This window comes from Carassius carassius, chromosome 29, assembly GCF_963082965.1.
Source record: "Carassius carassius chromosome 29, fCarCar2.1, whole genome shotgun sequence".
NCBI lineage: Eukaryota > Metazoa > Chordata > Actinopteri > Cypriniformes > Cyprinidae > Carassius > Carassius carassius.
In genome coordinates, this window is record NC_081783.1 from 7,638,490 (window position 1) to 7,656,342 (window position 17,853).

General features: G+C 36.6%; 2 protein-coding genes across 2 annotated transcripts; both read right to left on the reverse strand.

Moving 5' to 3' along the window:
* Positions 1-2,586: 2,586 nt before the first annotated feature.
* On the reverse strand, positions 2,587-8,150 carry LOC132109537 (cysteine-rich hydrophobic domain-containing protein 2-like). Its single transcript, XM_059515688.1, has 6 exons — positions 7,932-8,150; positions 6,903-6,957; positions 5,871-6,026; positions 5,397-5,453; positions 4,907-4,966; positions 2,587-3,955 (listed from the first exon to the last, which is right to left on the reverse strand). Exons 1-6 carry the CDS (start codon positions 8,072-8,074, stop codon positions 3,905-3,907), a joined length of 522 nt encoding a protein of 173 aa, XP_059371671.1. The 5' UTR covers positions 8,075-8,150; the 3' UTR covers positions 2,587-3,904.
* Positions 8,151-10,041: 1,891 nt separating this feature from the next.
* On the reverse strand, positions 10,042-12,999 carry LOC132109535 (homeobox protein CDX-1-like). The gene is made up of 3 exons (XM_059515687.1): positions 12,373-12,999; positions 10,535-10,680; positions 10,042-10,423 (listed from the first exon to the last, which is right to left on the reverse strand). The coding sequence occupies exons 1-3, from the start codon at positions 12,806-12,808 to the stop codon at positions 10,190-10,192; spliced, it is 816 nt and encodes a 271-aa protein (XP_059371670.1). The 5' UTR covers positions 12,809-12,999; the 3' UTR covers positions 10,042-10,189.
* Positions 13,000-17,853: the final 4,854 nt, after the last annotated feature.

Below are 17,853 nucleotides of genomic sequence, written 5' to 3' on the forward strand. Positions count from 1 at the left end.
TGTTCTAAGCAGTAAACCGTTTTGTTAACTTTTCTGATCTGTAGAAAAATATAGTTGTAATTGATTATATTAGGTATTTTCAAAAATTTTAATAACTCTTACAGATGTCCAAATAATGATTTATTTAATATAAATATGGATGTAATCTGCTGATAATTATTCTACACTGTTCGAGATCTCAGTCTCATCTACCAGAACAACAGTGGCTTCAACATTTTAACCTTGTTTGGATTAGTGTTTACTCAAGAGTCAATGCTAAAGCCACATATTTCACTCCCTTTCCAAATGTTCATTACAGTCCCTGTGGGATTCCCAGGTAATATCTGCTGCTTTGCCCTGTTGAGGATCACACCATCTGAGCAGTTTGAAGGGCGAATGGGCCACGTGCCGTCCCACGGGGGACCTGTGCAGGATGTAAATAAGCCCTGCACAGTTTTAATTTCAGCCTTGAACTACGAACTAAGGATTAAAAGGTTTTAAATCCTGCTGACAGGCTAAACTAATGCAATAGGTTGCCAACTGTTAAAGAAAAACATGAATAATGTGAGGCATTCTTTGTATTGGAATTTGAAGTGAGGTAATAACCAAACACCTGCTGAGAATGTGAAATCCAACTGTGGCACAAAAGGATATTTTGCTGATTTAACATTGACAAATTCAGATTACACATTTCAGAACAGAGTAAAAAAAATATATATATGTAATTAAAAGCTAATTGTACATATTCCAAACGCAGATGACATGTACCAGGACAATCCCAGACATCATTTTAGGCCAAATTTGAAATTTAAGACATTCTTCATTGTGTCTTAGCCTGCCCCCTAGAGGCCATATAAAGATCAACATATCAAATTACTGTTATTTATTTATGTTTGCTGTAAGCTGTTGCTAAATTAATACTAAGAAGCTTAAAATTCATAAAGCACTAGTGAAAATGGACAAACTACCTCAAATGAAGCTGTTTGTATCTGAATCATTCATGCTGAGTTACGTTTGTTTTTCACACTCGCTCTACATAATGTTAAAACCAACGGGTCATTTCTATCTTTGCCAAAAAGCAATCAATATTAAAATGACAACTTTAAATGTCATGTATCTATTTAATCTGAATAATTTCCATTGCTAATATAATACTATAAGCTCTAAGGATTACTTTCTACAGCTTTTTGTGTACTTTTGATTTCAAATGTCACCGTATAGTATAAAGCAATGACATCAAGCAGTAGTTAAAGGCTGTATTTATGTGTACTATTATACAGACAGTAAAGTAATCACATAGTAAGTGAATAAGCCTTATAAAAAAATAAACCTATGCAAAAAACTATCAAATTAAACAGCTTACCTCATAACTTCAGTTATTAACCTATTTAATGAACAATGAATGGCCATATTTAAAAAATTGATAATGAAATAAAGGACATTTATTTAAAATTGTACATTATATATATATATATATATATATATATATAAAATTTCCTTTAATGTTTATTCATATTTTTTAGATACGGCCAAATATATACAGTCGTGGCCAAAAGTTTTGAGAATTACATAAATATTAGTTTTCAAAAAGTTTGCTGCTAAACTGCTTTTAGATCTTCTTTTCAGTTGTTTCTGTGATGTACTGAAATATAATTACAAGCACTTCATACGTTTCAAATGCTTTTATCGACAATTACATGACATTTATGCAAAGAGTCAGTATTTGCAGTGTTGGCCCTTCTTTTTCAGGACCTCTGCAATTCGACTGGGCATGCTCTCAATCAACTTCTGGGCCAAATCCTGACTGATAGTAACCCATTCTTTCATAATCACTTCTTGGAGTTTGTCAGAATTAGTGGGTTTTTGTTTGTCCACCCGCCTCTTGAGGATTGACCACAAGTTCTCAATGGGATTAAGATCTGGGGAGTTTCCAGGCCATGGACCCAAAATTTCAACATTCTGGTCCCCGAGCCCCTTAGTTATCACTTTTGCCTTATGGCACGGTGCTCCATTGTGCTGGAAAATGCATTGTTCTTCACCAAACTGTTGTTGGAAGAAGTTGCTGTTGGAGGGTGTTTTGGTACCATTCTTTATTCATGGCTGTGTTTTTGGGCAGAATTGTGAGTGAGCCCACTCCCTTGGATGAGAAGCAACCCCACACATGAATGGTGTCAGGATGCTTTACTGTTGGCATGACACAGGACTGATGGTAGCGCCTACCTTTTCTTCTCCGGACAAGCCTTTTTCCAGATGCCCCAAACAATCGGAAAGGGGCTTCATCTGAGAATATGACTTTGCCCCAGTCCTCAGCAGTCCATTCACTATACTTTCTGCAGAAGATCAATCTGTCCCTGATGTTTTTTTTGGAGAGAAGTGGCTTCTTTGCTGCCCTTCTTGACACCAGGCCATCTTCCAAAAGTCTTGGCCTCACTGTGCGTGCAGATGTGCTCACACCTGCCTGCTGCCATTCCTGAGCAACATTCTGGAGTATATGCAAATTGCTATTATAAAAACTTAAGCAGCAACTTTTCCAATTTCCAATATTTATGTTATTCTCAAAACTTTTGGCCACGACTGTACATATAAAGAGAATGTTGTTCAAAAAGATGAAAATCAGGAATTTATTAAAGGTTTCCATAGGATTAGGTAGGGACAAACATTTACAGGTACTTTAACAGAACCAATACTGAGAGCAGATTTCCTTTCTCTCCATTAGATTGCTAGGCAAAGAATCATTCGTCCTAAGCACAGCTCCCTCTCAAGACCATCTACAGAGGCACTCGACTAATGCAGTCATGTCTACAGCACATGGAGCAAAGATGTCATACAGTTACAGAAAACAGATAAGGGGAAGTTAAACCATTACATATCCAACGCTGTGTCTGTGGTTACCCCAGTAGTAGAACCACAGGATACAACATCCATGAACACAAATGAAACACACACTCCATGATGAAGCTGTACTCAAAGAAAAAAATAAGGTACAAAGTATATTCCAACAAAAACTTGAATAGGTAAATACCACTTGGTGCTAAACTGAATGACACATTACTCTTGGTAACAAATTTTGCTTGATTGGCATACGTTATCATTTTTAAACATACTACTAATGACATTGTAAAACAATGTCAAAAGCCTCCAGGACAATCAGCTTGTCCTCATGTGCTCAAGTGCAATTTTCAGCCCTAACTCGGGTGGCATCTTGTATGTACATTTTATGGCTTACTGGGTAAATAGGTCCATATAAACTGGAAAGTTACAGAGACGCGGCTTATAAACAAACTATGCTACAATAATATCTTGGCGAAAAACTAATAACCAGCTAAATTACATAATGTAAACATGTTATACCACACTGTACATCCTGTCCATGATATTTACAAGTCAGTTTGTTGACTTCCCCGTGTAGTAGACAATCGCAAAAGTGCCAGATCACATTGCTGACTGTTCCTCTGCTAGCTTCAGAAGCCCCAACGCTAGTCATCGCACTCTGAAAACATTAAAACAAGACACACTTCTGACTCCTGCACTTACACTCCCGATTTAAAAAAAGCTTGTCCTTTAACATAAGGCAAATTCACACCATAAGGTGCCTTGTTCATAATAATACCATAATATAGTATGTGGGGAGGACTTGATGGCTCTTTGGGGTAAATGCACTTTTTAACTGTATCAGAGTTAGCATTTTTTCCCATCTCTCATTATATGTAATAAAACATCTGAGTGCAACACAGGAGTGCTTCTACTACATCAGGAAATGTGCAAAATCTGCTCTAAAGCAAAGTGACAGTGTTGCGAATTCTACTGTACAAGGTACTGGGAGAAGTGTCTTGTAGAAACCCAGTGAAGACCCTCGATCCGACATATATACAAGGCACTAAGGAGAGGAATGAAGGGCCTTCCACGAGGATCCAGCAGAAGTCCTTTAGTCAGGCCTGAATATAGGATATTTTGGTAAGAACTCTATAAGAATAACCTGTAGACAGCAAATAAGACAATGTTATGCAAGCACACACAAGGGGTTAAAAATCACCAGCATCATGGTTTACAACCTTAAGGTCTGACTTTGTAAGACAAAGAAAAGAAATGACTGAATGAAACATTGAGGAGTCACATTACCTTTTTAGTTACAAATTACAGAATCACATGATAAAAGATTATTGTTGAGAAACACTGCTAAAGTGCAAAGCTTCCTACTTTAGCTTTTAACAACAGTCAGTACTGTCATTAAGTCAGTTTTTTTTTTTTCTTTGTATTTACCATACAAAGCCGTCACTTTAATGAACATGGTTGTACTTGCGACACATAAATATCACAGTTTTAAAAGTTATTTCTGCCTGTTTTTTAAATAAATATGAAGAGTTAATTTGCAAAAACAGATAATGTTTTTTTTTATCCTGCATTCCAATCAATATCAATCAAACTGCAGTTGGGTTGTTTTGATTAATTAATAACAACTAAAAATATACAGCTAACTAACATAATATAAAACATGATTTATGAAATTTACGTTTTTTCAAATAAACTCTTCATATATATACAGCATTGTTGATTATGATCACTCAAACTAATATTCCCTTAGAGCTAATCCAACCATAAAATTGGATCTTGTTTAAATTTTTTCTTACAAAACGACTAGTGAGACATCACCTTTTTGACTGAGTAATTAAAAAAAAAAACGGTACATAAAAGACCTTTGTTCAAAAATCAGTCAACACAACCCACTTGTGCATGATAAATCAGATGAATACTCTAATGAGATGATGCACAAAGTTTCCCTGACTTTTAAATTATTGCTGCACAATCAATTTTGTGGTTCATTTGCAGTAATTTAAGTAGCAGCTTATAGCCCTGAAATAAAAAAGAAATGCTTTACTTTTAATCACAGTTAAGAAACTTTCACGAAAAACAACATCCACGAACTTACATATTCCATCATGTTGTTGCTCTCACATTTTCTCTTGCTGAGTTTCCAGTGCAGCCCCAGCTGAAGGCGAGGCAGAAGAGACGGGTTAGACAAAGCCATGCAGTAGATCTTCAAAATAGACGCAAGCACTTCAGATGCTCAGACACACTTTACACACAAGGGTTAGCTGAGGTCAAGCAGTGGTCAGCGACTAGCTGAGTTTCCTTAACATGTCTGTCAGTCAAAGCTTCGAGACACAACAAAACGAACGTGGCTTTTTACTGCTGACCTTTCCACAGTCTGGTCAGACTCTGCACTATATCACTGCATCAGACCAAAATGGCTGTGAGGGCAACAAGCATTTGACAGGGGTCAAATGTTAGCAGCCATTTTAATGATTGTTATCCACCACACACCGAGCCTTGAACAGCTCTTAAAATGGCAGCTAAATTGGAGATGATCCACTCTCCTTATCTTTATGTGTCTGAGGTTAATTCTGCAATGAGCTTACCTTATGATACAATCTGTTGTTTTCCCATTCTAACAATTTCTGGATGGATCTTCGCGTCTGAAAACACGAACAAAAATGAGCTTATACAAATAAATAATTATACACAAACAGAATAGACAAACACACAGGATTTTATGCTAATCACCCTGTCAAACTCTTCAAACCAGGCTGAACAAATGCAAATAAAACTCCCAGGGCATGAGGACTTCAGAGGCATTTATGGACCAAAGCTCGTAGTTAAGCACCTTGTAAGCTGCACGTCACGGCCAATAACTTAAAATTTGTAGTTGTAAAATCGCCACCTTTCCAGAATTCAACAAGCCATGATTTCTGACATATATCAGTTTCACACACAGCTAATAAGTGGATGCAGTTTGTTACTTGCCTCCTCACTGAGAGGGTTTATTTATTAGGTGTTCAAACGAGGCAGTAAGTAATTAATATAGATTAATAGGGGTAGGACCGGTCACTCACTCTCTTGTTGAGACATATGACAGGCCACAGACTGAAGCCCACCGTACAGCAACAGCACAGGCAGCCACAGAGCAGCCATTTCACATTAACCGGTAGGTTCTTCCTCAAGCAAGCGTTTACTCGATTGATGCTCGTCTTGAACTCCTCTGGAGCAAGCTAGAGCAGATGAGAGAGATGCAAAACAGGATTGTAAATAAGTTAGTAAATGATGATTCTGTGTGCAATTTTAGTAAATATAAACAAAATGTTAATTGAAGAAAATGTTCATGAAAGAAAAGAGTTCCATATAAAGTCAAAACATTTTCTGTTTGCAGATGATCTCTGGAGATCTTGCAATTGCACGCTTGTAACTTTCCTACCGAGCTCTGACACTCTCAGGGCAAAGGGAGGACAAAAAGATGAGATAAGCCCGTGGCCTGTGGCTGCGCCGTCTAAACAACATGAATGGCTGCTCATTCCTCTCTGGGTATGTACGCCATAAAACCGGGGTCGTAATCTTTTATGACAGGATGCAAAGTTCTCTTTGCAAACAGAAAAAAGACCTCGGAATAAAGCCCAGCAGGCCTGATCTGCACCCTTCAGTCATCATAATCCTGACCTCGTCCATCACATGTCACCCTGGGTCACAATACTGGAGCTCTGCTTTATTGCCCCGCACTTCCCTCGGCCTGCTCTTCCCCCTGCAGCCTTTTTGTATTTCTGCGTCTGTCCCAGGAAGCTTCCTATTCTTGTGGACGGCAGAGTGTTTCTTTCATTATTTAGTCTCTTGGAGCGTTGTCCTCCCAGCGCTGGGATCCCTGCCTACTGGAGCCCTGGATGGTTTACTTATTGATAGATTCTGTTGCAAAAATGCAGCAAGCTCGGATTAAAACTATTTTAGAGACTTCATCAAGGGATTTTGTATTAACCAGAGGCTCATATCATGGTGAATTATGGTGTAAGGTTAAAGGTCAACAGGGAAAGATATTTTATTCACACCATAAACAAAATTCAATAAGATATGCTTTGTAGATGTGAGTTAGAAATCATTACCTTTCCTGTGAGAACAGAAGGAAACTCGGAGTCAAATTTGTTGTTTAGTCCAAACCTGCAAACACAGATTTTTAAAAAGGTTATGATTATGGGAAATAGATGTTCAGGCTAATTTCCACCACATAACAAAAAATACAATGCATTGGTAAATAACAATCATGAGATACTATATAATAATTCTGATAAAAAGTCAGAATTATTAAATAGAAATAATGAAATTATTCCATTCCAAGTTGTAATTATGTGATTAAGTCGAAACTAATGGTATAAAAAGTCAACTGACTTTGTGATAATTACTTTTTATGTCATAATTATGAAATTTCTTATGTGGCAGAAATGACCTTACAAACAGAGGCTCTGTTTGTCATGACAGGGGAGAAAAGATAGCTTGGTAAACACTGGGTTCATTTCAGTTAGATGTTAATCTTATTAAGGACTTGAAAACACAGACACAACAAAGTGAGAATGTTGAGTTTCTACATTTAGCTTGAATTGCATCTTGTGTGATGTCTGTTTACAATCCATTGCAGTACTATGTTTTGCTGTCCCGTGTAGAAACATCACGTTGTTTACTTCATTAAATAATAAAATACCTTAAAGCTCTAACTGGACTAGCTGGAGATTCAACTTCAGAAATGTGTGCATATCTGATAGGTGTAAGGGTACTTGGCACTGTACAATGAAAGCGACTGAATTAACTAAAATATTATCTCGTAAGTTTACCTCAGCCTTGTTACCCACAACTCCAAATTAAATCAAAGCTCTAAAGAGTTTGAGTGTGGTTACGGGGCAGCCTTTATCCACGGACAGCAATAAAACCATAAATCTCTGCGTTAGCAACAAGGCTTCGGGTAAGAAAGCTGATTATTCCGCTTAAACTCACTGACACAGCTGGAGAAGCTCGGCATGCGTGTATTTTGATACCACAACTTTGCGACAAAAACATGCAGTGAGCTTAGCATGGAGGCTACACACACAGACGTGAGCTAACAGTGACTAACAGCGCTGCTGCCGCATTCATACGCTTACACGGTGATGTGACCAGCCCCACGCATGACCACAGGCTCGGGACAGTGTCTGGCGAGATGTTCTTCACTCACAATTCTCTCATCTTCTTCTTCTAACTCATAAATGGTATCAAAGTCCGCCATGTTGGGCAGTAGGACGCTCATGACGTCTCTGGCACGGCGCCGATGACGTCATAGCACCAGTGCTGTGGAGGGAGCGTCATCGCAGCTTCGACTGGCACTGTACAGAAAACCCAGCTTTTAGTTATTTAGGATATCCTTGATATGAAACATTAAATTGATTTACTACTTGGGCTAAAAAATAATAATATAGTGTGAAGCCTATAAGCTATTTGTATGATGATTTATTTTATTATTATTGTTTTTTTTGTTACTGTATAGGCTATTCTCATTTTCTACATATCGTAGTCTATATTTAATGTTTTCTGTGCTATATGTTGGAAATGATTACTGTCATGTTCATTGGCTGTAATAGGCCTATGACTGGCATTTAAAAAAAGACAGCACTGTACACGAATAAATTACAAAAGGGTCCTGAAACTCTTTTTGTAATGTATTTGTGTACAGTGCTAGTTTTTTTTCACACATTCTGTATAAGCTAAACATTTTGAGTGAAGTGATGAGCTTCACAAAATGCACAAAATGTTGATTTTTTTAATCAATTTCAAGAGCTGAAATTAAATATTATTTGAGCTGTTTAATTAGATTTTTAACCCTCCCCCTCTCCTCCTCAAATAACCTATAACCAATTCAATAGATTATTACAAAATTGGCTTCTCGGGTTCTGTCAAGAAGGTATGAAATGTCAAAATTTTAAGCCTGAATGATAAAGACCAAAATATTAGGAAATAGGCCTATTTTGATGTGTTTACATTTGACATTTTTCCTGCTTGATTAATTGTTGTTCAGTGAAATTTTTTTTTATAATAGTTCATCAAACAAATCTAACAAGTCTCACATCTAATGCTTTTAAAATAATAAAGTCTGTATACTGCTACAAATAGGCTAAAAGCAAGGCAGGGGAAATCAAGTTCGTATGCCTAATGTCTCACTTTCAACTCAATTTAAAAAATAAATAAATAAGTACCAAGTACATTACAACATTAAATACTTGGGAGATTCAGAGCTTGTGGCTAATGACTGACTGATGCACCTTGCAAACAAGGAAGTTTATTGTTTTCTTCCCAAACAGGCTATGCTAGATTAAGAGGTTCCTGACAGACATATATTTACTTGTAAACCATTTTTCGATATTTAATGACATGCAGTTGTTTCCGAAATTTACTTTTAAGCTATTACTCGTCTTTTTTTTCGCCTAGTTTTTTTACTAAATCCTGCTAAACCAATGGTTTATATGATAATTATAATATAAACTACATGTGACGCCAAAATAAGCCATTTTTGTTGGTCTAAACATCCCAATTCAATTAATAGGCTATTACATTCGTACATAAATACATAGCTATGTTACTAAATAAGAACTTTACAAATTAAGTTGTGCAGCCTTACACAAGAAATACAGTCTTGTATAGGTACGTTTTAAGATTTTACAGGGGTCTCACGTTTAAAAGGTAGCGTTAAATCAGACTAAATGCTTGCTGTCCATCAAGCAAAATGCCTAAACCAAAAGAGCACGCAATATTTCATTCGTTTAAGAATAGGTATCAAGACACGATAAAAATTATTGCAAAACTTTTTATTTACACATTGTTGGAAACAAACGTTATACCCGTGTTAGGTGTGTGTCACCTGCACATCACAAGAGAAAGTGAACGACGTGCGCTTTGGACACAAACTGGAGCATAAAGCAGCCTTCCATCGCAGGTCATTGGTTTACACAGACAATAAAAGTTTAACAGTTCCAGGGTAAAGATCATTATTCATCTCGAGAAACGCTGTACCGGTTTTATTTTATTTACAAACATTTAGATACACTCACCACATACAGAAAATGATATTTATATCTTAATTGAGCAAATACAAACAAACCATTAAAATATTTATTCTCTGGATCAGACGAACAAGGTTTTTGTATGTTTTTTTTTCTTCTTAATCTTAAAAACTATTCTATTAACACAATATTTGAAGAGCCTCCAGCATTTCGTTGAATTTAAGACGTGATTCTTCTGTTGTAATCCACAGCACGCGCCTCGATGCCTGTCATGTAATAGTAGTCTGTAATCCGTTTTGGCCACGCGAGCGGTCCGCTTTCAGCGTGTTGGGAGTGCTCAGTTAAAGTTGCATCTTCTAAGTTCGAGTTCACTGAGTGACAGTCACTTGCTGTATGTTCCTCATAGACGGTAAGGTGTTCATTCCTGGGGGTGGGTACAGAGAACCGTGTATGTCTGACGGACTCATGGACCCTGGTACCGGCAGGGGACTGACAGAACCGGGGTCGCTGTGGACTGACCCTCCGCTGCCGTCACACTGACCCAGCTTCTTCTTGATTAATTTCCTTTCCTTTGCTCTGCGGTTCTGAAACCAGATCTTTACCTGTGATGACAAAGGACAAACGGTTAGAAGTATATAGCCTACGAATACCAAATAGTTTCCAATTAGTGAGATGAATCGCCCAGGTAAAAATCTAAAGTGAAGTCGTTTTACCTGTCTTTCTGAAAGCCCGAGGTTTACTGCCAATTCTGATTTTCTTCTGATTGTGATGTAGCGATTAAAATGAAATTCTTTCTCCAGCTCCAGCCTCTGATGGTCTGTGTACACAACTCGATATTTCTCCTTCGTTCTCGTTTTGCCTTTAAAAATGGGAAATAAACGAATAATTATGAAGCGATGTTCATAAAATGAATAAATAGGCTAATTCTGAAATAAAGACCAAATTAAACGTCATGCTTGAAAGATGTCACATTGCGATTAATAAAATTGTAAGGCAGGGGAAGAACTTGTGCACTGTATAATTTCTATAGGCTAGGTTATAATTATTTCATCATATTGACTTCTCGTACACTTAGTTGCATTTACTAGGCCTACCTCTCATTTTAACTATAAATCATAACGCCACTGAAATATTTAGTCAATTGTATAAACTAAGATTACGTTGCTAGATATGCAAATTGAGCTTCTGATCTTCTTTGAGGAGATTTTTTGAACAAACTGCAGAACAAAGAGACGCAAAGACACATACCCAAACGCCTTTCAGGTGTTAAGAGACAACACACGTCTTAACAAAAATTACAAGGAGATAACATCAAAAATATTTTCCTCAAACCAAGAGCAGGCTGCACTTGTTTGATGTACAGACCAACCAGCTATAACACAACAATATATTTTTATGTTCGACTAAACTCATTAAAAACACAATTAACTAGAGATTTTTGATTAAAAGTTTAGATGCAGTCACTGAAAGCTCGATGAAGTCTAACATCTAAATTTAAATATGCCATCTCAACGTCGCATGCATGTCATTACCAAACCTTTCAGTTTTTCAGCCTTAGTTATGAAACAGGCCATTCACATCAAGGTCATGTAACTTTGTGGTGGTTTTCTGTGTTGTTTTAACATGCGCCGGAGACAGGAGAACTTATGTGCTGTGAAATGTGTCACTCTTTGAGGTAATATAACCCTCATCAACAGAGACAGAGGAAGACGCGCTGCTGCATATCAAAGTGAAAAAGGTGTTGAAAGAAGTCGCCCTGAATATGACAGATAACCCTCAAAACCCGAGACAATGTAACAGGAAAACTAGTCCTTACATCTTGTTTACGGGAGTCGCAAATTAGCATTAGAAGTGACCCTGGCGCCAATTCCCAACACCTTCATTTTGCCACAACTGTGTGTCCCATGCGTCAAGGGACAATATATTAATATAACTCAGATATTCCGTTTTTTTTTTTTTTTTTTGGATATATACGTTTTCTCATATATAAAGGGAAGAAGGACAGTTAGCGTTTTCATTTCGTTATATTTTGTCAGATGTGCAATTAGCTACTTGAGGAAAACTTCAAACAATGTAAAGTGAACACATTTTTAACAGCGTTACATTTAGCACGATTGGTCCTCGAGTAAATTATCTGTTTAATATTAATCCAAAAAAAAAGAAAAAAAGAAAGAAAAGCAACTATTAAAAAAATGAAAGAAAGAAAAAAAATATATATGCTATATTTTAGACATACACTATTTTTTTCTAATCATTTTTATTAAAAGAAAATGTAGCTAGGCCTACATCCTAGTAGGCCTACACATCTTAAATTGATATTTTTATTTTACAGCACCGAGAAAATAAATCATTATCATGAACTTCTGTAATTTTGTACATTTCGATCTCTGATTTCAATACCTCTAAATTATTGCGCAATTATATGTTTTAAGGTAGCTATAACTTAATAAATAATTAAATGTGTTCCTTTTTGCGTGTAATGCCAAATGCCAAGCTTTTCATGTATTTAAAAATTTTTTTTTTTTTTTTTGAAAGACATTTGTTGCCTTACCGGTCGATGAGGACTGCACGGTTTTGCTCATCCACTGATAGGAATTGCGTCTTTCTCTCTCAGGTGAAAGCTGGCCCACGGAGATATTTTCAGGTGGCGGAGGCAGTACCGCTGATCCCGGGCCGTGCATGCCATTATAATCTGAAGAGCAGTAGGAAACTTGTCCCGGTGATGAACTGCTCATAGGTGCAGAAATAGTGTTTGGAGGTCCCAGGCTATATGCGCCCCAGTCCTCTCTCGGTGCGCCGTAAGGAGGGCCCCATGACCCCGCTGACTGCGCGTGTGTGTCCATGTTGGGCACATGATGGTATCCTGCAAAATCTGAATACTGAGGTGTGGAGACAAAATTCTGTGGTGGAAGACTGATGCCAGATCTTCGCACGGCTCCTTGGTGATACATGCTTCCCTCTTTATCCAAAAGGTATCCAACGTACATGATTCGAAAGAAACCCCTAAAATTACTTTTTTAAGGCAACATGCCAGCCATACATCAAGCCGAATATCTCTCAGAACCAAGGCCCGACTCAATACTTTTTTTCTCAATTGTGGTAGTCCAAAATGATCTCCAGGTCACGCGACGTAGTCCTTGACGTGCTTCAATCAAACATGATGTGACCCTGTTGTCAAGTTGGTGGTGGCAAAGGTATAACCAAGCCCTCCTGACGTCAGCCACGACTTCAAAACCTCCCCATTTGCATTCAAATGACCAGCCAATAAACGCCATCAAACCCTCAAAGATTCCTCTAGTGCCAGATTTTCGCATCATCTCAGACTTGCGTTCATCACTAGCCTTTTCAATAGAGTTGTAGACTCACTCAAGGAATCAAAACATTACATGGACCATTAATATTTAGTTCAAAATTATTTTCTTTACTCGAAGCCAATTTGGTCACATATGTCATAGTTTGACAAAGTAAAAAAAGTTCAAACCAGCAATTACCTTAACGATTTGTTGGTTATATTTTATTATACATGTTTAATATTATTAACAAGATAATCTATTTGATTTGTATAGTAATTTATTTGTATTTATTTTGTTAATTTAAATTGGTATAATAGGCTATATGATATATTTTAAGTGTATTTACACAAGTGAAAACAACAACAGTTTTACTTTTAATTTTATTTCTAAAGAAGTGTTCATCATAAAAGTGGAATAAGCTGTGACGTGCTCATAGGCAGGCAGCGTCATTCAGCGATTAATGCTCGCTTGAAGTTTTACTGCTCTTTTCTCTCTAATTGAGCTAAACCTGTGGATATGGGAACGCCACGTCTGCACGGTACCCATGCCACTTTGTCGCCTTCAGAGTCCATGCGTCTTTGTTAAAGGATACTCTTGTAAAAGAGGTGCAAAGCGGGAGAAGGTGTCTTGAAGTAAGGCGAACTTTTCACATTTCGAATCCCTCACACCATGACACTCTCGGGTCACACTTCACAGCTAATTCCGGTTTATGGAAATGTGAGCTATCACCTACAGTACTCATGCGACGACAATGTGTCGTGCGTGTCGCTATGTAGTCGAAATATTTAACGAGTTGTTAATTCATTTTACTGCGAGGTTTCTGGGGTATTTTAAACATTAACATATGCAGACAGTAGCTTGTCCAGGCTTGACTGTCATGTCTCAGATGTTAGGGTAGAAAAGACATGTCATCAATTTCTTACAACCACAATTAATTTTGCATTCATTCACTACACAAACATTTTATCATTGTATGTGTGCGTGCTTTTATATATATATATATATATATATATATATATATATATATATATATATATATATATATATATATATAAGCACACACACACACACACATTTGTCAACATCACCCTGTATGAAAAATTTTATGTTTTACATACTGTTACTGGTTTTCCTTGATTTGTGATTTCAGTTCATTTAAAAAGTGTTTTGTTCACACAAATGCATAACAATTATTCTGTAAAGTCTTTCAAATACCATTAAAAATAATGTTTTAAATAATTTTAAATAATTATTTCATTTTGCAAAAACAGGACATGCACACATTTTCAATCATTTTTAGGAAGGCAATGTGAACTATGCAAATATAGTTGAGTTTTTGGCAGATTTGTAATGGTGCAAAGATAAACCTTTATGAGTTCAGTCGTTTTTATGCTCTCAAGTCATAATGTAAATATTTCAAAACAATATTTAATGTGATTTCTGTGTGATAATGCATGACCTTTGAACATAGCCTGGTAAGGGACAGCATTTCCTTCAAACTGCTCCTTCAGGTACAGTGGGACTGATCATCCAAACAGTGCTTTAAAGTTTATAACAAATATATTTACTACCATTTTAATACTGCAACATAATATTTAAAGCCGGTTTTGTCTATAAAAGGTCCAGCTAATCCATTTTCTAGACTGGACCAGCTAATGACCTCTTGTCTGTGCTAGTGTATCGCTAAAATAAGGCTATTAGGAAATGTAAACTGTTGTATGACATGATTCATGTTAGCTTATGATTAATAAACCATCAGAACATGTTTATATGGTTGACTGATGACATCACTTATAGACTGTAAGCCTATGAGAACAGTAAGATGCAAGCCAGAACAAATCCACTATGATGATGTCAGGCAAATGTGATCCTGGAGCACAAAACCTGTCTAAAGTCGCTGGGGCACATTTGTAGCAATAGCCAAAAAATACATTGTATGAGCCAAAATGATAAATTTTTCTTTTAGCCAAAAAAAAGACATTAAGTAAAGATTATGTTCCATGAAGATATTTTGTAATTTTCCTACTGTAAATATATCAAAGCTTAATGTTTTATTTGTAATATGTAATATGCATTGCTTAAGAACTACATTTAGACACATTTAAAGGCAATTTTCTCTTTCTCTCTCTCTCTCTCTCTCTCTCTCTCTCTCTCTCTCTCTCTTTTGCATCCTCAAATTCAATATTTTCAAATAACCTAGTTGAAGGCTATCTCTGCCAAATATTGTCATATCCTAACAAACCATACATAAATGGTTCAAATCTTATTTATTCAGCTTTCAGATGATGTGTACATCTCAATTTACCCTTATTACTGGTTTTGTGGTCCAGGGTCACAAATGAAAACATTTTTGAATTAAATGTAAACACAATCTCAAAGACCCTATCTGGAAAAAGTATGAATGGCTGCTACAGTTGATTTTATTCATTTTATAATCTGTTCGACCATTGCTGAACTCAAACTAAGTTATAGTAAATAAATGAGTCTAGGGTTAAACTTTTACTTTTTGTTAGATATTTTCCACACCGTTTCAATGCTGCTCCAGACAATCCGCTACAAAGTGTAAATGATGGTCATTTACGGTATGTATTGGCCTATATGTTGCAAATTCACATTGCTATCTGTGCTGAATATGTGTTCATAATATATAACCTACCATAACAATGCAAAGGCCAGACGTGGGTTTTGTGAGCACAGTAGCACACACGTTGTTGTTGCAGGTGTAGGCTACGCAATAAAGAAAGCGACAGGTTAGGTTAGTGTCGAGGCTCACCACACAGCGCAGTGCCGCCCTCTGCTGGTCAATTAGCTGCAAGAGCGACTCACTATGAATTAAAATGCAGTTGCTGGACGGACACGTTTATGACACATTTTCTGATATTTATGGTAGCCTACAACACGTTATTTCTAAATCCTTCCCTTCCCTTTTTTAAAGACATGAAGAATGATCTTGAGATTTCATTATGAATTAATCAGCTCAACTACAGATGGACCTCTAGAGGGCAGTATACACCAAGTATTTTGTTTGCGTGAAATCTTGTCTTCGACACATTGAATAACGTCACACTTCTGTGTAGTTACGTGAATTACTTGTAATGATTGTATGTGACATAATCCGATACATTTCTGTTGCACAGCTTTCTAATGCTGTAACATTGCTATTCGCTATTCATGGTCAGTATGAAAATCTGATATGGCGTGACCTGTGGCCTGACCATTGTTTGGATATGATAATTCCGTTAGTGATAATGTCACAATAGACTGTATGTTCTACATAATTTAGAAACAAATAAGTAAAATGTAGACTAAAGCCTGTGCCTGCATGAGAACTGCCAAAAAAAATAGACCAAACTGAAGAGAGCCTGCCAGAACACGTTTAAGATGCTTGGCTTTGAAAAGAAAATGTATTTAGTATTTTATCATAATTCCATGTGAGTCTGTTGAAAGTTTGCAAGTGTTAAATAAGGATGGAGATGGATTTTAGAGAAATGGAAGCGGTTTTGTTTGTGCACAGTGTTTAGATTGGAAAGGATTCCATTCTCTTCTGTCTAAAGGAAGAATGCTTCATCTGAGGTTAGAGATGCTCTCATCATGACAGATTTACAACTTTTTTGGAAACTTGAAAATAACATGTGTGTCCCAAATGTATGATGGTTTGGGGACAGACTGCATTCAAAATAGTTTAAATAGTTTATATGTTTTCTCATTTTCTTTTCCACAGTGAGAATTAGTCTTGATACTGTCCATATAAAACATTGCTAAATTTATATTTATTAGGACGTTGAGTTTAAAATGTCATTGGAAATGTGTGCTATTTCAGAAATGTTAGATGTAATGTTCTTCTCATAGATTTTATAGACTACAGTCATCCCCTAGTTTAACTCTCCTGGGTAAAATCTGAAATGAATAAATGTCTTGAGAAGTTTTGTTAAAGAATATCCTCAAAATCTTATTTTTAATATACTATAGTTAAACACTGTAAAACAATTTATTTCCAACAAATTCCAAAACTGAAGAGTTGCTCTAAGACAGCATATAGTCAATAGGAGTGGCATAAACATTCATATATGCATGAGAAGATGATAAAAGGCATTAAGGATGAATATTAACGGTGAGACCTTAGTTGTTTGGTACACATTCACTGTTCTGAGGATTTCTGTCAGATACAACCACAGACCCCCATCAGTTCAGTTCATTCTGAAAGCTTTTCCCACTTTACCAACATTTGCAACAGTTTCAGATTACCATTCATCATTTATGAGTTCATCATCAGGAATCCCATCTTGTTTTTTTTACAACATAAATCTGAAGAATGTTTGGTTATTCTGTCAAAAAGCATACAGTATCTTTTAGACAGCCGTCGGTTCAGTGCTTAAGCAGTTTTGAGTCCAGAGTTCCCATAGCGCAGTAGATCAGATGTTTCTGAATTGTTCTCAATGTCAGAATTCTTGACAGATTATAAACAGTTCATTTTTAGTCATTGGAATCCAGTGGGGACAAAAAGAATTTACTTTGATCTGTAAGCCAAATTCTACGACAACTATTTTTAAGATAAACAGTCTGTTGTGATTTAGTCAGAACTCTTTGACCCTGCCTTTGGGCGTCATGGGAGTTTATTAAAATATTTGAGGCTATTTGTATTTTCGGTGCTACCTTTCTGGGAAAAGGTGGGCAAAAGCCATATCTGTGGTGAGTGAGGTCTACCCCATTGTCTCAGGCTGTAGGTGAGAGGTACGGAT